The sequence below is a fragment of the Arabidopsis lyrata genome (genome assembly GCF_000004255.2).
Source record: "Arabidopsis lyrata subsp. lyrata unplaced genomic scaffold ARALYscaffold_1, whole genome shotgun sequence".
Lineage (NCBI taxonomy): Eukaryota > Viridiplantae > Streptophyta > Magnoliopsida > Brassicales > Brassicaceae > Arabidopsis > Arabidopsis lyrata.
Window position 1 is genome coordinate 17,623,554 of NW_003302555.1, and position 21,029 is coordinate 17,644,582.

Consider the following 21,029-nt stretch of genomic DNA (forward strand, 5'->3'; position numbering starts at 1 on the left):
CAATCGAAAAATTAGACGTACACCACTTAAGCACGAAAAAAGAAAATGAGTCACACCCGTTCCGTTTTAATATTATTATAAAGAATTTAATTCATACCTTCGGTCTTTCATCTGAAAAAAAGCGATGTTTAACACGATTCGACTCCGATCGTCGAAAATCAAAAGTAACCAGAAGGCGCCCAATCAAATCTGTGCGTTTCAATATACAGAGGGTGATAAACAATCCAAATTAAAAATACTTTAAACGATGTAACGCACAACACTTACCAACACAGAAGCAAGGATTTAGGTGTCCTTCTTTGATATCACTAAACTTCGCGAAATGGAAATTATCACTTTGAGAGAAAGGCCTTATTAAATTGACCGAAGTGAGAGCGTTTGAACCAAGTCGAAATCTATGCGAAGACAGTCTAAACCTTCCGAGAGCCATTCGTACAACAAAGTCGGATAAAATTATGCAATTGCCTTCTATGAGGATAGATGAGAACCGTTGCGCGACGTCCCCACCAATTACAGCATGTATCTTTTGACCCTAATGAAACAAATAAAGGACTAATTAGTATACATACAGTATAAACGTTTTGATGATAGTATATAATTATGTACCTTTGGATCTTCTAGTACGAATTCCACGAACCTAGCGCCATACGCAGGACACACGAACCTCCTAATAATTCTCACCTTAACCCTCATAGTAACCATGCCGGGGCCTAAGTCAGCAAAATCAACACAAACATCCGGTTGGTCTACGTCACTTGTGATATCGTGTGAGGAATTTTGAGACATTTTACGACTGAAGAAACAGAGAGAATGCTATCTAATCGATCAAGAGGTGATCGTTTAGGGGACACGCGCACCTTTATTTATACCCAAATAAGGAGGTTAATAATTAATAAATAATGTCAGGGATATTCATTGGTCTCACGGTCTACGCAAATTAACATTATATTTAAAAAATGCCATAACAGTATCTTATAACGTTGGAATTTTACCTAATTAGATCCAAACGAATACAATAAATTCGATATAATATCCTTTTATGCTATCAGAATATATTGCTCACCATGGAAATGCTAGATAGCCACACGATATTGTCGCTGGACAAAACTGCTATTTTTACCATTATGTAAATCGTTTAAAGTTAAGGTTTATCGAAACAGTTGATTTGTTACTATCACATTTTTAAAAAGGCAACTTATTTTTCTGCATAAATTGATATTGTTAATATCCCTAATCTTATATTTTCATCGGCCTAAACAATCTTATATTTTATTTTAAAAATCTCATAACAGTATCTTATAATATAGAAATCTTACTTTATTGGATTAATCAGAATATAATAGATTCGATATTCTATCTTTTTCTGTTATCAGAATATATTGCTTACTGTAGGAATGCTAGATTCCAAACCAATATCATCACTGGGCAATATTGCTGCTGTACTATAATGTCAATCGTATAAAGTTAAGGTTTATCGAAATCGTTGATTTGTTACTATCCCATTTTTTAAAAAATGCGAATAGAAACAATACACCATACTCTGAATTACGCAAATCAAATAAGATTTCAAAACATCCTCCGGAGGAGCCGACTAAAGGAACAAAATATAATTCACTCACGTTCTCGACCTTACCAACAACATCTATAAAAAGAACAAAAGAAGGTAAGCAAATAAAAAGTAGGTGGTACACAATTACTAACCCAAAAAAAAAATATATATATACAAATCTTACCACGAACACTATATAAATTTTGAATTAGTCATATATATTTGCATCTTCCAAATCCATTTTATTAGGACCACATGCGTGATAACGGGCCGAAAAGAGAGAGAGAAAGAGAAATCAATTTACTAACTAACTTTATGATAAAGTATGACGATTAATTCGTTTGCATAAAAGAATACACCAACTACTAACATTAAGAACTTAAACCAAATCGTTCGAATAAAATGCCAAAGCCAGAATAAGAAATCATTAGTAATAAATGTGAAGCCAAAAGCATACAAAATCCATTTTGAAAACTAATCGTCCGCTTCCCTTCTATCGTAAAACACATCCCTCATTCTTGTAACTTCAACACATCGATAATTTAGCAAAATCCTGGTACATGTGTATACAGTGGTAGCTCTCCAGAAATCTAATAACCAAACAAAGAATAAACAAAAAAAACAATAACACATTAAATAAATTGAACACAAATAAATAATATATTTAAATCCAACACACGACAGAAAAATAAAAATCACATGCAGGAAATGTCAATCGAATTACCTCGAGTAACTTCTAGCCTCGCGAACCTCAATACACATATGATGATGTTATCAAGACAATTCCTCCATTCCTTAAAGAACGCATTCGAGTATTCTTTTGGTAAACGACACTGCAAACGCTCTCCCCTTGAGACCAGAGTGATATAAATATTTATATATTAATATATATAAATAAATATATCCACAACAAAACACACAATAACAGTAAAAAAAAAACATTTAACAACAAAGAAACTCACTCTTCGTTTTCCAGTTCCAAAAATAACTCGTTCCAATCAGAAGCAGGTGGCGGACTCTCTTCCATTACCAACCCTCACGACACGTCCAATTAGATCTACATATCAAATTGCACACGATAATATTAAAACGGAAAGCAAAACAATCTCCTACATCAACACATGATAAAATATTATTAATTACACTAAACACATTAATAATAAGAAAATTTGATATTACCAACACATAAAGTAGGGTCCAAAGAACCACTTTTGATATCCTCGAAAGCGACAAACGAAAAGAAATCAGCGGAACACAATGTTCGAATGTCCTTAATCGTTGTGCCTGAGTTCCATACAATCTTAAAACGATGGGGAACCGGTCTAAAAGCTTCTGTAACAGGAACCAAATCAAAATTAGTTATACTTATCCAATTGCCCTCAACAATTTTCGAGGTGCGCCGATCCTCATACTCCTTGTTTATTACAGCATGAATCTTTTGACCCTAAGACGAAAAATGAAAAAAGGCATGTCAATCGATAAATAATAGATTACCAGAAAATTACGAAGAAACATTAGATTGGATACAGATCGAGACAAAGCCCAATATACATTAGTTTACCTTTTCATCCACCAATATTAGTTCCAACGTCTCATACAAATAAAACTTTCTTAGTATTTTAACTTTAATCTTCCACTCATGAACAAAGGGATTCAAATCAGAAACACTAAAAAAACATTCTCTTTTACGAATCGAGTTCCTGATGGCATTAGAGAGAAGATGAGCCATAATAGAAACAAATTTTGCGGAATAAAGAAAAGTGCGAGAATATTATTTATTATACATATATATATATATATATATATCAAGTATAATATATATACGCGAGTATTTAGTTTAGGAAGATTCACAAATATAAAATATAGAAATTGAACAATATCAACATACTAAATAAAACAATTAACTTTTTTTTTATCAAAACAATTTACTTATGATAAGATAAATCTCCACTAAAACAGAATCTATCATAAATAAAATCTTCACTAAAACGGAAATCTATCAAATATTATCGAAAATAAATTCAACCTTTTATCTATATATATTTTTTAAAAAAAAAAATATATATATATATATATATATATATATATATATATATATATATGTAATCTATCTATATATATATGACCGTTTAAATCTAGCGACCATGGTTGAAACTAATTACAAAAAATACCATCATTCATAAAAACAGAAGATTATCATATGTCAATACGATAATATATCAATACCGCATAAAGGAGAATATTATTCTAAGTTCATATTCATACAAACCAAGATGATCGGAGTACAAAACCAAAAACAAACAGTTAACATTTCCGATATTCACAAAAGAGTCACACGGGCAACGTCCAGATGAATCACACTACACATCCACCGTTAATGTCCTAGTTCGAATCACTTGTCTCACCAACACATTAAGACCTAAGACAAAGCAGCCAAACAAAAAATCAGATATAAAAACAAAAAAATAAAAAATAAAATAATAATGAATATAGGAAATGACTACCGACATAGTGCAAAATTCAGCAGCCTCAGGAACATCAGGATATGGCAAAACCTTAGAAATCAGCCCCTTGTTAACAATCCTAACATTCTTTGGTCCATCGAAATATCTGTCTACCTTCCACAGACGCATAATACAGACCAAAGGCTTCGAAACACACAAGTCATAGTGCTTTCGGAACTCCATCGCTGAGCGTCCCGACACCAAACCATCGATAGCATTCCCGCTTTATATTTATTCAAGAAAACACAAACAAAACAACAAAAATAAAAATGATATAATTAACATTTAACACCAAACAGGACAATACCCAGAAAAAATTCACAAAGGGAGAAAATATCTATTTACTAACCAAGGCCCACGAATCCGAAAGCTCAGTCTGAAGCCAGTGAGATCTGATGGATTTGTCCCGACATTCACCAATTCACCAACATCAGACAAAACCCCGATCAAATCTAGTTAAGAAACAGACACAACTATAATTCAGACAGGTATTTCCAAACACAACAAACAAAATGAGCATTATATATAACTTACCAATCAAGACACTCTCGTCAACCGTTCCGTCAATTATCGAACTAAACGGAGTAAAGGAGTCACGGGGTTCAGTCGACGGTGGATCGGCGGGAAGAACGACAGTCGTTCCAAAGACAGACATTCTGAAATGATGATTGGTAAGCCTGACCCTATCAGAGTTCTCAAGAACACGAAACTCTGTAAAAGAAAACCATCGATCTTCCTTCAAAAACTCAGCATAATGTTTCGCATATTCACTATTAATCCAACAATCGATCTTAAAACCCTAGACACACGACATAGTCTGTTTAGTAACTAACACGAATTAGCATTTTAAAATCATATCTATACAGAACAAAACCAAAGTACCTTATCATCCACCAGAACAAAACGGAGAGCATTCCGAGGATTTATGCAAACATTAATCATGCGCAGAACCTTCACTCGTATGTGCCAACCCGTAATACAAGGGCGCAAAATCGAAACATCATGGAAGTAAGCCATGTTGAAGGAAACAACTAAAATTGATAACTGGTTATAGATACTTCAATAAGAAATCTCGATAATCCGAAAAGACGAAGCAAGAAACCGAAGAGTTTTTTTTTCTCTGTTTTTTTTTTTTAGAAGTAGCAGCGTGAATTAATGAGTGGAATTGGAAGTATATTACAACTAATATAGAAATCAATCTAAGTAGCAGCGTGAATTAATGAGTGGAATTGGAAGTATATTACAACTAATATAGAAATTAATCTAACGTAACATCGATTACTGAATAATCAATAATTAAATAAAAATGTTTTCAAACCATGCAAGATATGACAACACAAGTCATACATCAAAAATCTGACATAAATTATTACAAACCATGCAAGATATGACAACACAAGTCATACATCAAAAATCTGACATAATCTCTACCACAAGCTAATCTACAATATAAAATAATTAGAAAATCTATAAAGTAGTTTAGATAACTTCAACGAATCTCAACATGACATAATAACATAACACAAGAATAAGAGATTTTTACAAAAAGAAATTAAACCAACAGAAGAGGGTATCCATGTTTATGCACACTACGGAAATAGGGATACAATTCTTGATTTACACCAAGAACATTAAAAATTCTGATCAACAACTTCACCGGCGTCATCACAATCCTCACCTTCTTCAATAGCCCATGTTACCCTAGCTATGAAAACAGACCTGAGAATTAAATTTATTAAATTAAACAAAATAATAAATTTGAATCCATAACAAAATCAAACTACATATATAAACACTAAAAAATCACAATAATCATTTACATCATCCTCAAGTCCTTGATCTCCGGTAATGTTGGCTCAAGATATATCTTAGAACAACCAATTCTGGTGGAGATAGAAGGTTCACCTATAGCCACATCAACACAATTTGAATAAGCCCTTTATATATATTATCTATAATAGATTCGACATCAATACACCAAATGCATACCCATGAACTCATCGACTTTCCAGAAACGCAACACACAGAAAACAGGTTGATAACGGAATGAAGCCTGGTAGCCTCGGCTTGTCCACACATTCATAAAATCAGCAGCATAATGACCAAGCGCAAAACATGGCAGCTCCCTACCTCTGTTTTATTAATCACCATTTCAAAAACACCTAAGATCAGTGACAGTCTTTAAATAAACTCTACATAATCACAAAAAAACCAAGAATAACCATGGACTAAATATAGCACCAAAACAAAATCAAATTCATAGACTTACTTCTGATCCATGAGACGGAAATATAGATTATTGCATGCAGTACTTGCATCATACTCTCCGGGAACATAAGTCATCCTTTTAATTTCGGACACATAGACCACAACTCCACATAAATCTAGCAAACTCACAAAAAGAACACATATCACTACAAATCATACCAATAGAGACATAAGAGGTTTCTAACAACACAGAACATCTAACAAATAAAAAACTAAAGATACTTCAAACAATAATAGAAACCAAAAATGAGATTAGCTAATAAAAAGAATGTGACACACCAAATGGACGATTTGCCTCCAAAAGCCTCCTCTTAATGACAGAATATTTTGCAAACACAAAAAAATTGAGCGAGTATAGATTATAAATCAATGTCATCTTTGTATCACTGTGGAACTTGATATGGAAAGGGTGAAGTGTGTTCGGGGTCCTCCGGATCGGAACAGAAACAACAAAGTCAGAAATAGTATACCACGCATCTTCCCTTAACTCCCTCATATCAACGTTATGGAAAGGACCACAACCGATTGTACCCTCAATTTTTGTCCCCTAGGTACATGCAAAACAACAAAAATCAAATATTTCTTAACACAACTAAACAACAAATCACAAACCAAAGACAAATAATCCTTAAAGATTTATAATAAAATAAGCAAAACTATAAAAATAATCTAGTAGATCCACCCAAAATCAACAAACTAACCGATCAAAAGAAAAAACGACAAAGACACACGCACCTGCTCGTCGGCAAGAAGCATTTCTGTTTTACACCTAAATCCGTAGATGCGAACCCTCCAAAGACTCAGAATCTTCACCCGAACGTACTTAACCGTCCTACCTCGAGCAAGATTAGAAAGGTAGATTTGCTCGGACATCTTTGAACGAAACCACCGCCCAAGACCCTCAGTTTTCTTTTAGGAATCAGAGAGAGGTAGAAAACCTCGAAATAAATGAACCAATTGTTTACAGTGCACATACACGGTGGAAATTGAACTAAGCAGTCATAGCCACAAATTTTTAAATTTTAAAAATATCTTTTTCCTAATAACTATTTAAAACATAAGAATAGCAACAAAATAATATTAATAACTATGTGAATCTCTAGATTATACACAAAACAAAACTCACACCATATTAAGATAGATAACGCCAATAAGAATAATTCGAACCATCGCTAATATTATATAATGAGTTAGATCGACATAAATTTTTAAAACAGAATATTAATCATTAACTAAATAAAATATATAGAAGCCAAGATAAATAGCAACAAATTCAAATAAAATAATTACTCATCATCAGAGTCTTCAAATATAGGCCCCGATCCAAAATTTGGTACGGTTTGATCAATACCAAACACCAAAGGGTATGATCCGTATTTATCAACAGATACATCACTACCCTTAGCAATATAACTAAACAACAAATAGATACTGCTGTAACTCCTAGCTTTGCTTCCAATCTCAGTCCTCTACATCAAAAAAAAAAAAAAAAAAAGAACCCAAAAATAAGTAGACAATAGAAAACAAACAAATAATTTAGAAAACACGAAGACATCTATAATAATAGGACATAGGATCTAACAAATACGTAAACTACACACAACATACCTCTTTCAAAATATTCGGTCGTAGTGAATACTTCAGCCCACTCAAAACCTTTACAAACAAACGAAACAATTAAAATCATACCTTATAGAATGGTAAGATATTCTGATGTCTATATATACAAGTCATGACACATAAGACAATAAGAGAATAAACATACATGCTTACAAAAGCCCACGCGATCCGTAAAACACGACGGAGCAACAAATCTTCTACGCCAATTCCGTGTGGTCTAAAACATCAGAGAAACAAATATATAAATTAAACATAAAACGATTATTACGTTACATAATAAATACACAATATTCAACAAAATACCTTATTAAAATAAAACATATCATTCGTGCATCTTCGGGAGAAGGAAACACCAGCGGTTACCTAAGCCAACGGTACGAAATAAGAATAACCCGTAACATTTGATTATCGCGAAATATATATACAAAAAACAAAAGCCAAATCATCATTTAAAGGTTAGAAAATTAATATCAAACTAAAACCGATCCACAATAACCAACATATTAGATACAAATAAGAGAAATACCTGTTTCCAATAAACCGACACAAACCGAGATATGAGTTCATCGAGTACCTTCAAAATCACGGTAAGATGAAAATCAAACAATAACATGTCAAACCTTGCACATAAACTCAAAACTATTTGACAATTTAATTATAAATCAATACTAAAAAATAAAACGCAATAAAATCGCATATAAAAGTATATACGATAACAGGAAGAAACACATAAATGTATATGGGTAAATAAATATAAAAATATACAAATTAAAACTATAGAAGTACCTCCCCAAACCTCGCTCTTTGCTCGTCAACACCACCTTCGTCAGAGAGCTTTGTCGATGGAACCTCCCACGTTATACAAAACTGAAACACACACCAAAAACACCAAATTAGCAAAACAATAAATCATCGAATAATGCAAAAAAATAAAACAAACAACACAAACAATATGCACACGACCTTTAAAGGTCCATGAAAACAATATTTGCATGACAAACAACTCGATTCATCAGAATTGTAGTAGCTATATAAAAAAACCATAACGGTGAAAACTATCTAATGGCCACAGAAAAATAATACCTAATCCTCTGGCCGATCAACAATATATATAGCTTTAAGATTAGGGCAAACATCAATCATTATCTTAAGAAATTTAACTTTTTAATTAGAAACAAAATCAGAAAACTAACAAAAACGAATTTTAACTACTAAGTTATAGAATTATCCAAAAAATTAACAAATAAATTTAAGCTAAGATTCCATAATCATTAAAGTCGAGATATTATGACCTCCATATCCCCAACGATCATACTATAAAATAAAAAAAATTAAGGGTGATTAAGACTAATCATCACAAAACACGATTAGACTTATATACCCTTAACAACTAAGAACAAAAATTTTTGAATTGAGGGTGTTTAGGACATTATTATAGAGATCAACACACGATTAGACTTATATACCCCTAATTACGAAGAAGGAGAAATTTCGAGAAGAACAATTCATTAAGGGTGTTTAGGACAAATCATTCTAACTTTTAACCATAGGTCTCCAATGCCTTAACTTTCAATATGGTGCGTTTCTACTTCTCAATTAATTATTGTAGAGATGTTTTTTTTTTCTTGCTTTATTATTTTGTTTTATTTGTTACAAGACTAACGAGTAACGACAACACAATTACGTCACTCCCTTGCTCGTGGGAAATTCCTATAAAGTAAAATGAAATCTGATTTCCATTGTAAGGAATTCAAGTTATTTTTTTTCTAACAGCACAAAGCTTTTTCTATTTTAACACATCCTTATCTTTTAGAGAGAAAAAAACTATTTCCGATTAACCGAAATTTTTTCTGGTTCTTTTGTATATATACATATCTTCCGATTTTGGTCGGATATCTAATTTTCGTTTTTTCAAAGTATATTAGTCTCTATTACCAACTTAGTTTGGATTGTTTTCCATTCAAGTATGTTTTTTTTGTTCATCTTTTTACGGGAACTAAATCCAAATCGGGTAGTTATAGATTAGTTTCTTTTTTTAACCGCGACTTGGTTCTTCTCAAATGATTAGAGTAATTTTTTCGTTGAAATTTCTTCGTTAGTTATACGAAGTTGACTTCATGATATGTCAAAAGACAGAGCATCTATCTTTGAGATTAAGGCCTTAAATGGAAAGATGGAATTAAAGTGGTTCGTCTACCAAAGCATATTATCTGTATATATAACACCATTCAACTAAAATATAATCTGCTAATATTTTAAAAGAAAAAGTGAATTATATTGTGGGGGGTGCAAATTTGTGAAGAAAAGAGTGACAACCACTTGCGGTTCTTGGACTTCTATGAATGGAAAACTCAAAAAAGACCGATCGAGCACCGGACGGCTTCGTCCACTTTCATATCTCCCATTCACAACTTTTACTTTCATAAAATACGTTTTTATTTATATTAATAAAAAATTAATGGAAGACAAGCAGTCCAAATTTATGAACAAAACTTTAGAACCGCTACAAACAGTAAAACTGCATCAATTACACAACAATTCTAGGTTCAAATATGGTTCGTCTATTTTATTTATTATTATTCTAAAATCCAATATTATTTGTATAAATAATCCAAATCCAATCAATTAACCAAATAATTTGTTTTACATTTCCATCTCATATTTATTGCTATATTTCTACAGTATTTTAAATAATCCAAATATTTGAGTAATATATATAAATTATCTGTTTTCAATATTTAAAAATTTATGTTATTATTTTTTATCTAAAATATTAAATAATTTTGTATAGTGATTTTAAATTACTTTAAAAATCCAATATATATATATATATATATATATTAAAATAATAAAAATAATGTTTAAATGTTCTTAGATAATAATTTGTCATACTTATTAACCGTTTATGCTATTATTTGGTATCTAACATACTAAATAATGTTAATAAAAATTATGTAATTCTTTTCTTTTATGTTATCTATGAAAATTTAAACATTATTTTTGATTAGTTTAAGAGATAATTAGGTGTAAAATAGAAGATTTGGTCCAAATATAATTTCTTGCAATTTATTTTAAAACTCAAACAACATATATATTTTGTCCACGATCTTTCCTGAAATAACCTCATGCGATATTTTGGCCACAATACGTGTCAGACGCATTTATGAGTTATCATCATCTAGGCCTGGGCATTCGGATTTCAAATCGGATTCGGATTGGATATATTCAGATTCGGATAATTCGGGTATGAGAGTTTATTATCCGTTCGGATTTTATGATTTTTCGGTTCGGTTTCGGTTCGGATATATTCGGATTCGGATAATTTGGGTAGGAGAATTTATTATCCGTTCGGATTTTATGAGTCATCGGTTCGGTTTCGGTTCGGATAGGTGTCGGATTCGGATCGGTTTTCGGGAAAAAAAACTTAAAAATAGTTCAATCTTAATAAAAATTGGTTTAATCTTACAAAAATTTGGTTAAATTTTGCAAAAATATATATAATTTTAACAAATATAACTAAAATTTTTCCGAAATCTAGGATATTTAGGATATTTTTGTTATTTGCTATAAAATTACAACTAAATATAACTAATATTTTTGGATATATAATTTTTATTTCCGGTTTTCGGATATCCTTTCGGTTTTCTGTTCGGATCGGGTTCGGTTCGGGTAATTCGGATAGGAGAATTCATTATCCGTTCGGATTTTGTGACTATTCGGTTCGGATTCGGTTCCGGATTTTTTCGGATCGGTTTCGGATCGGTTTTCGAATTTCGGGTTTTATGCCCAGGCCTATCATCATCTATCTCTCATCCAAGCTATTCAATTTTTAAAGAAACCATCATCGCCTTCCCTTCAGTTCTTAACTATAAACGCTTATCCGTGCCAGCGAAGTCTCTTTCCTTTATCAGTTTTATTATTCTTCGCGATTCATGTTGTGAAACTGTTCACCAATCCGTTTTTCTTCGATTAAAAATAATGGCCAGAATTATCTATTGATTTGTTCCAGTCGAGTTTGCTATTTTTTTTTCTTTTGATTTCCCAGATCCGTCTCGCCTCATGCATGAACGTTGGTTTTTAAGTTTGTTTAAGTTTTTCCCTTTCAACTTAAAATTACTTAATATTCCACAAACCCTCTAACTTTCGATATGTAGATCTATTTTTGTTGTTAGCTCTGTATTTTAAAATTCATCCGTCTTCTTTGTTATCCAAATATAGTTATGGATCTGCATTTTGTTGTTGCATATTTTTTCATATGTTAATAACGCTTTATGTATATATTCTTATGCACATAAATGTACAAATAACCATCTATATATTGTATACTATATTTATGTAATATGTATACAAATATGATTATATTTATATAAATGTTAATAAAAATCTATCTATGTGTTTATATATATACAAATGTTAATAATGAAGCTTCTAACTTTCGATATGTAGATCTACTTTTGTTATTAGATCTGTATTTTAAAATTCATCCATCTTATTTGTTATCCAAATATAGTTATGGATCTGCATTTTCTTGTTGCATGTTTTCTCATATGTTAATAACGCTTTATGTATACATTTTTATGCATATATGTAATAACGCTCTATATATTGTTTACTATATAATATGTATATAAACGTGATTATTTGTATACAAATGTTAATAAAACTCTATATACGTGTTTATATGTATACAAATGTTAATAATGAACTCTATTTGTATAAATAGACTCCAAGACTTAACACTTTAATTACTTTCAACGCACTGTATGTATATATATATATACACATGTATATAAATGTTAAAATTTTGAATTTATATTTTTGTACCGTGTTAAAATTTCTCTAACTTAAATTTTGATCACCTCTGATTGTCATCAAACTGTTTATTTAACACACTAAAAAAAAAAACAAAGATCTAACTATCGACTCAACGTAATAACTACATTATTAGATGTTAATATACAATTATATGTACCAAATTTATGGACGAAACAATTAATGTTGGTGTAACCGTTAATAAATACTCCCTCCGTTTCAGTTTAGTTGTCGTTTTAGGATTTAAATTTTGTTTCATAATAGTTGTCGTTTTAGGTTTTTAATGCAAATGTTTGGTGAAAATTCCAGTTTTATCCCTATTGTTTTAATGTTTTGGCCAATGAAATTTTTTATAAAATATATTAATAAAGGGTAAAACAGAAAATTTAATGCTTTTTTTTAATTTATGTGAAAAAACCTTAAGCGACAACTAAAACGAAACGGAGGGAGTATATACATGTCAATTTTGTATGTCATTGCACCAAAGACGCATTAAATGTTTTTGTGCTCGAAGTCAACCCATTATCTTACGCGCAGTGCATGGTTTTTTCGTAATACTTTTGTATTGCAGGCTTTCTTATCAAAAATTTGTAACAGATTTCCTTGACAAAAAAAAAAAATTTGATTATCTCTTGCTTAATTTTTTATCCCGTTTTTGTCTCTGCGCCAATCGTCTCTTAGTTTAAAATATATATATATATATATAGTATTTTTTAAACACATGTTCAAAAATATGTTAAACCAACATTGCAAATTTATTTTAATATAATTGTTTTTAGTATGTATTGTTTATGTAAAAATATTTTATTGAAAATTACTATTTTTTATAATATAATTACTTCACGTGCACCACCTCCACTTTCACCATTCAACACATAGACTCCGAATGGAGAAAGCGTTTCAAGCGGAGCGGACCAAGCAGATCAAGCAGATCAAGCAGAACAAGTGTGGATCAAGCGATTTTAGCGGTACAAGTGTGGATCAAACGGTTCTAGCGGTTCGAACGCTTTAATATATCTGTTTGAATGGTAAAAGCGGATAACAAGTATACCAGAAAAAATATTTGAATACTAAAAAATAAAAAAATGATTTAGAAAAAAGTACTAACATTGCAAAAAAAAATACAAATGATAACATGAAATGTAAATATTGTAACATCTTAATTATAGTCTACAATTCCAAAAAAAATCATCAATAAAGTCACACAATTTTATTTTATATTTATAATTAAAAATGAAAAAAGATTTAATATTAGATAGAAAAAATAAAGTTAATCATTCCCATAATGATGTTAGAGATTAATGGTAAGACTAAACTTTTCTATCTAAAATAATATGTTATAACTCAAATTGCATAATTAGTTAATATTAATACTAAAAAGTTATAAAAAACAAGAAAATTGTTTTTGAATAAGAAAAACGCTTGATAACTGATGTGTTTCTACTGTTTCTAACGGATCTCAAGTTTTCTTCAATATTATGAACCACTAGTGGTTCATTCATTTTTAATCATTAAAAAAAAAAGAACGCACAATGACATAATCAAAATAATGAATGGGGGATACATGTACGGTTCACCCGAACCAATGTGGCATCTCTTTTTTTTAACCTTCCACTCAAGTCCATATTTAAAGCGCTCGAACTATATCCTCATTTGTACAGCCAGATACGTTTGATCCGCTTTTGATACTCTTGATACGCTTGATCCGCTTTATCCGCTCTGCCTGATACGCTTTCTCCATTCGGAGCCCTCATTTTTGTAGTGGTCCAAGTGTTTCATCCATTTCTTCATTTATTTTTAAATTTTATTATTAAACTTTTTTGAAATCATATGTCCTTTATTTAACTTTTATTATTTTTTGTTCCTTATTATTGAACTTAGTCATGTATCATAACTATGCATTGAACGGAACTTGTGACGGAAGACGGTGAACAGTGAAGTTTCAATCTTTGTTGTTTTCTGTCTAAACATGCGTTCCACACCTGTCGAAATCTGGGCTTTATTAAAAAACTATCTTCTCTATTTTTTTAATCATTAATTTTCGTATGTAAAGTCCAGATTGTTGGGTATCAACAAAACTACTTGTTATGTTTTTTTATGGCTTTCCATATTAATGGATTTGGTCGATAAAAAAAAAGATTTTTTCTAATAGAATTTAATTTTTAATATAATTTCAAATGATTATAAGAAAATGAAAACTCGAAAAATAAAGTTTCTTTTTATTATAGATTGAACACTTTAGTGTTTTCTTTTTCTTCTTGTATTTTTTGTGTGTAATGTTTTAGTCACTTCTTTCTACTATCAAATCAATCATTTTTTTGTGAGAAATTATAAGTCTTTTCTTATCAATCACATCAATTATAAATCTAACTTTTTATTATTCACATTAATTATATTTGTTTGTCTCGTAATAATTTAAACATATTAATATTACATTTTTATCTTTTTTTTTAGTCACTTCTTTCATGTATCATATCAATCATTTATTTTCTAAAAAAGATTGAGAATTGGAAAACGTGATTCAACTATTGGTCTTCTCCATAATGATGACTTTTGTTAATATAGGCTTTGAATGTTAGGACAGAAATTTGGTAGTCCAACTTGTGGGACAGGTGAACTGTATTTAATTTAACAATCAGGAAAAAAAGTAGAAAAGTGGGCTGTCTGCATGCAGAAAAATGTTTTTTTGTCTTTTTGTGATAAAAGCATGTCAAATTAGAGAATTCTCTCTCATACGTTAATTGAAGTAGTCCAACAGCAGATCATCAATTTTTAATAAATAAAAAACGAAAATCAAAATAAATATTAGTCTCTTTCTTCTATAAAAACACAAACACTCTATTGTACTTCACACATTACATCACATTACAAAAAGGTGAGTGTCTTGCTTTCTCTCTTTCTTTCTTCTACGTTGCTTTTTTTTTTGTAAAATGTAACTTTTTTTTTTTACAAAACTAAAAATAAATATTATAGTATTTATTTATATATGTATAGTATAAATATATTTTATAAATTGTTATAATTGTGTAGTTTATATCTCTATCCTAATTTTTTCTTCAAGGTTTTAAAATATAGAGATTAAACAAATTAGTAAATCAACTTTATGTATGTTATTTTAGTATAAATCAATTTTTAAATTTTATTTAAATAGATAGATGAGTTTTCTTGTAAAAAAATAATGCCTATAATTTTAAATATTTGCATATTAATAATAAAATTGGTAAAAAATATTAATCTAAAAACATATGTCTTACATGACTGTGTTATAAGAAGTGGTTCAAGTGGAAATAGCAACGTTGAAAATCAAAGGGAGCCTTATCTACAGGTATACATTAATTTTTTTATCCTAATTTTGTTTTGATGTTTATGTTAAATTTATTGATGTCATTAGTTATGAATATTTATTATTTTTTCATGCAATAATGTAGATTAAAATTTCGTTTATATGATGTAGAATCGTAGGGAACAATATTAGCCAAACAACATAAATATATGTTTTTTTAATCATTTATAGATTCATGCATCAATCTATTTTTTTCAAATATTTATTTTTAACTTTCTAATTTACTACTACATCTTTAGTTTGTAATATTCTAGTAAAAGAAGTTTGTTAGTTTAAAGTAATTAAATTTATATTGCTTCTTATAAGTTGATTTAGTATTAGTTTAATAAATATTTTATTTTTAGTATATACTTTAAAATATACTTATTTTTTTAATATATACTTAGTTTTAATATATTTTTAATAGATACTTTTATTTTTATATATGCTTACAAATAGAATAATTCAAAATTATGATATTTAAAATGATATGCTTTTTATGATGTAGATATGCATAATAATTTCATACATATTAATTTGTAAATTATGTTTGATTGTAGATAACTCTAAATTTCTATCTTTCATTGTTTATATTTCATAAATGTGTAATATTTACATAATATTTTTTTTTATTGTCACACAACATATTATTTAGTATATTATTATTTGTTTTAGTGTTACTTATATTATTTTTTTAATTGTAGATATGGCGTCGAATAGACGACAAAACACAAATTTTTCAGAAGAAGAAGATCTAAATCTTCCCACAGAAACATCAGCACGGGTATGTTTGTTAGAAATAATTTTTTTCTGAATTTTCAAGTAATTAGAATTTAAATAAAAAAGTAATTAAAATTTTTCATAATTTGTAGAGTGAAGATAATTTTAAGTGGACTCCTAACCGAGAAATAATATTTCTTGAGTTGTACGATCAAGCAATTGCCATGGGCAATTATAAATTATCGGTATATAATTTATCGTTGACAGGTTTAACAAGTTAAATTATCCTACACCCCTTGGTATATAATTTATAGTTGACAAGTTTAACGAGTTTAATCTTAATACAAATTATCGGTTCTTCAAAGAAAAACTTGATCAACTAAAAAGAAATACAAGCATCTTATGAAAGATTCCACGGGCATCTCGGTTGATACTACTACATCTGTGATATCGGCATCTAACTCATGGTGGCAAGAGCGTGAAGTAAGTATTTATAATGTCTCTCATAACCAAAATATAATTTAGTAAAATTTAAAAAAGATTTATAAGCTAAAAAATTTATCATCTTATTAACATGTATGTAAAATTGTCAAATCATTTAAACGAAAGCCGCCAGAGCTTTGGGATGTGATGCAACGATGTTTCATATTATATGACGTACACTCGCAGCCTCAATTCTCTGTGAACCAAAGAAGAGAACAGCTGAGCAATGATGGTCTGGATAATGATGAAGGTCATGTATACTTTGAAACATATGATGGTGATATGCAAGACAGTCAAGTTCCTGAGACACAAGAAAATGAAGAGGTGTATCGTGTTAACATTGATGATGAAACACGTCAGTTAAATGCGTTCATCCGTGAAAATTTGCATCAGAATTCGTCACCTGCTGCTCCTTTTCAGATTCCTCCATCCAAATTCAACAACGAGGTGGAGTAAGGCGTGGAAGTAGTTCGCAAAGAGGTGCAGGAAACTCCCAAATTTCTACCAGGAGTTGTTCACGAGGAAGTCGTAGAAAACAATCATTTGACGAGGACATCAAAACCACGAAGACGAGGAGGATTATTCAACATTTGGGGATCTGAAGGAGGACTAAATTTAAATAAAACTCATCAAAGTGATTCAGCATCTGAGAACTAGTTCAATAACGCTTGTGTTTTAGTTTCCTTTATGTTTTATTTTGCATTATATTTTTGTAATGTCAGAACATACTAGTACTGTTGATTTACTTTATTTCTCATTAGTTTATTTTTGTTTCGTGTTTAAAAATTTCAGGCTTTTCGTATATGCCAATTGCGATCACAAGGTGTACACAATCTAAATTATGAAGAGAGAATTGAATTATGGAATTTGAAAAATGAGCAATTTGAAGAGTTAATAATTCAACCGTCATTGAGTTACTACAATCGAAATTTTGAAAGAGGACCAATTCAAACAGATGGCGGGTTGGGATGGAGAAATATTTGGCGTCGAATACAAGAAGATAGTGATGCTTGTCTTCAGTTACTACGAATGTCTCTTGATTGTTTTAGATCATTATGTGACATAATGGAAACACGTTATGGATTACAACCTACATTGAATGTTAGCATTGAAGAGAGTGTTGCCATGTTTTTACGGATATGTGGACACAATGAAGTTCAAAGAGATGTTGGGTTACGATTTGGACGAACGCAAGAAACACTGAATCGGAATTTTTTTGAAGTCCTTAGAGCGACAGAGTTACTCGCTTGTGATTATATCAAGACTCCAACAAGACAAGAACTACGTCGAATTCCTGAAAAACTATAAATGGATAGAAGATATTGGCCATATTTCAGTGGATTTGTTGGAGCTATAGATGAAGTTCATGTATGTGTTAAGGTGAAGCTTGAACTACAAAGAATATATTGGAATCGACACGATAGAACATCGTTTAATATCATGGCAATATGTGATATAAATATGTTGTTTACATATGTTTGGAATGGAGTACCTGGATCGTGTCACGATACAGCAGTTCTAACGATGGCACAAGATAATGATTCTGAATTTCCTTTGCCTCCAAGAGACAAGTATTATGTAGTTGATTCTGGGTATCCAAATAAACAAGGCTTTTTGGCACCTTATAGATCTTCGCGGAACGGAGTTGTTAGGTATCACATGTCACAGTTTTACAATGGTCCTCCTCCTAGGAATAAACAGGAGTTGTTTAATCGATGTCATGCATCTCTACGTTCTGTTATTGAGAGGACATTTGGGGTTTGGAAAAAAAAATAGAGGATTCTTTGTGAATTTTTTAGATATGATATTGATGTTCAAAAAAGAGTGGTAACGGCTACAATGGGATTACATAATTTTATCAGAATTTCGAATTATTTTGATGAGGATTTTGTTGAAGTGATGGGAGATACAAATATCAACAACGTAAATTCTGAGAATGATCTTGATGACATGGAGAGAGGTAGTATACCTGACGGAAATCATATGGCAAATATAAGAGAAAATATTGCTGATATGTTATGGGCAAATCAAAATACTTTCCATTAAATTTAATTTGTTTTTGCTTATGTATTGTCTTCTTTTTTTCACTCTTATGTGTTGTATTTGGATATTTTATGTTTAATATTTAAAATTATTTAATAGATTAATATATTTTAGTTTTATATGATTTTATTTATACATAGCATAATATATTATAACATTATATAAAATAAAATAAAAAATAAACTAAAAATAAAACTGTATTTTATATATGTATCCTTAATAGGGAAATTGTTAAAAATACTCCTTTTGGTGTGCCCCTTTTCAAAAATGCCCCTTTTAGATGTCCATTTTCAAAAATGCCCCTTTTTAAATCTGAAATTTTTATAAAGTTTTATTAGGTTTATAAGGTACTTATGGATTGTAACTACTACTTGAAGACTCGATCCAAGTATTTATAAGGTTTTATAAAGTGTTTTTAAAGGTTTTACAAGTTATTTTAAAGGATTTTTAAGGTTTTTCAAAGGTTTTACAAGATATTTTAAAGCTTTTTAAAGGTATTTAAAATGCATTTATAAGGTATTTATAAAGTATTTATAAAGTATTTATAAGATTTTAGATACATAAAAATGTAGTTTGTGTATGTTTTAATAATGTTACATACATATTTGGGTAAATCTTATATTTTTAAGATCATTTTTTATAAAGTTATAAAGAATGGGCATTTTTGAAAAGTGGCATTGAAAAAGGGGCATTTTTGCAAGGGAAAACGGCCATTTTCAACCCCAACTATTTGGGGGCGGGTTTTTCCAACCCAAACTAAGACCCCCCGTCAATTTCTACCCAAACTCAAAACTAATTCAAATTCAAAACCTAAACTAATGAAAATTAGCCGATTTCAACACGACAGAAGACAGTGTTAGCTCGAGATTTAATGGCTGCTGAGTCAGCGATATCGTGGCATTGACGTGGCGGAAAAACGGCCATTTTCAACTCCAACTATTTGGGGGCGGGTTTTTCCAACCCAAACTAAGACCCCCCGTCAATTTCTACCCAAACTCAAAACTAATTTAAATTCAAAACCCAAGCCGCTGCTATATTCATGTAATCTTGTACGTAGTTGGGTCGTGAGAGAAAAACTATTTATATATCGAAGGTGATCTATCATTCGATAGTCCGACTGTGTATTACTTACCATGTGATGGATCTTGGGGTTGTATGATTTCTAAAACAATATGGTATTGTCTCCATTTGTGTCGAGTTGAAATTTTAATGAATGGCAGTGTGGTACCATAGCTTTAGAGTTCATGAATTGTTATGCGGATTGAAATTTTTGTGAATTGTAGTGATGATGATTCAGGTCACGAGACTATAAACACAATTGATTTCAGACAAGTTTCCAGATAGAATGTCTGTACAATGATTCCACTGCAGGAAGAAAGACAAAATCTTTAACTGTGACTTCGACTCCGGACTTATGTCGAGGTGCAGTCACTTCGGACTCTCCTTGTGGTGATAACCACTTCGACTGTTCCTCCGACTCACGGGTCTAATGGGCTTTATCCTTCGTGGGCCGTTACCTTGATTACATGGCAATCTTTGGTTCATCCCGGACTATTGGTGCGGGATCCGACACCAACAGAACACAATTGCTAGACCAAACTATTCAGGAACAAATTTTGCTTTTTCTTGCTATTGCTACATTTCTTTCAGATTCCGTTTACAGTGCCTGTGAATTCATAAAATCGACGAACATTTTTCTGTTTCGAGA

General features: G+C 30.5%; 2 protein-coding genes and 3 long non-coding RNA genes across 5 annotated transcripts; 2 read left to right on the forward strand and 3 right to left on the reverse strand.

Moving 5' to 3' along the window:
- Nucleotides 1-5,517: 5,517 nt before the first annotated feature.
- On the reverse strand, nucleotides 5,518-7,554 carry LOC9329964. The gene is made up of 6 exons (XM_021011157.1): nucleotides 7,057-7,554; nucleotides 6,601-6,868; nucleotides 6,323-6,437; nucleotides 6,043-6,185; nucleotides 5,874-5,958; nucleotides 5,518-5,772 (listed from the first exon to the last, which is right to left on the reverse strand). Exons 1-6 carry the CDS (start codon nucleotides 7,192-7,194, stop codon nucleotides 5,685-5,687), a joined length of 837 nt encoding a protein of 278 aa, XP_020866816.1. The 5' UTR covers nucleotides 7,195-7,554; the 3' UTR covers nucleotides 5,518-5,684.
- A 29-nt stretch (nucleotides 7,555-7,583) lies between these two features.
- Nucleotides 7,584-8,221, reverse strand: LOC110224660. Its single transcript, XR_002329162.1, has 3 exons — nucleotides 8,087-8,221; nucleotides 7,930-7,977; nucleotides 7,584-7,790 (listed from the first exon to the last, which is right to left on the reverse strand). It is a non-coding gene; the product is annotated as an uncharacterized LOC110224660 (long non-coding RNA).
- Nucleotides 8,222-8,244: 23 nt separating this feature from the next.
- On the reverse strand, nucleotides 8,245-9,138 carry LOC110224661. The gene is made up of 3 exons (XR_002329163.1): nucleotides 8,728-9,138; nucleotides 8,468-8,515; nucleotides 8,245-8,304 (listed from the first exon to the last, which is right to left on the reverse strand). It is a non-coding gene; the product is annotated as an uncharacterized LOC110224661 (long non-coding RNA).
- Nucleotides 9,139-16,013: 6,875 nt separating this feature from the next.
- On the forward strand, nucleotides 16,014-17,283 carry LOC110224690. The gene is made up of 3 exons (XR_002329187.1): nucleotides 16,014-16,078; nucleotides 16,780-16,859; nucleotides 16,948-17,283. It is a non-coding gene; the product is annotated as an uncharacterized LOC110224690 (long non-coding RNA).
- Nucleotides 17,284-18,618: 1,335 nt separating this feature from the next.
- Nucleotides 18,619-19,389, forward strand: LOC110224618. The gene has a single exon (XM_021010940.1). The coding sequence runs from the start codon at nucleotides 18,719-18,721 to the stop codon at nucleotides 19,052-19,054; it is 336 nt and encodes a 111-aa protein (XP_020866599.1). The 5' UTR covers nucleotides 18,619-18,718; the 3' UTR covers nucleotides 19,055-19,389.
- Nucleotides 19,390-21,029: the final 1,640 nt, after the last annotated feature.

Excerpts from the sequence above, each read along its gene's own strand:
- LOC9329964 (XM_021011157.1), bottom strand. The coding sequence starts at position 7,194 with ATGTCCGAGCAAATCTACCTTTCTAATCTTGCTCGAGGTAGGACGGTT. Across the intron at positions 6,186-6,322 it reads TTCCGTCTCATGGATCAGAA|AGGTAGGGAGCTGCCATGTT; the intron begins GTAAGTCTATGA and ends TTAATAAAACAG. Across the intron at positions 5,959-6,042 it reads GAAAGTCGATGAGTTCATGG|GTGAACCTTCTATCTCCACC; the intron begins GTATGCATTTGG and ends ATGTGGCTATAG.
- LOC110224618 (XM_021010940.1), top strand. The coding sequence starts at position 18,719 with ATGGCAATATGTGATATAAATATGTTGTTTACATATGTTTGGAATGGA.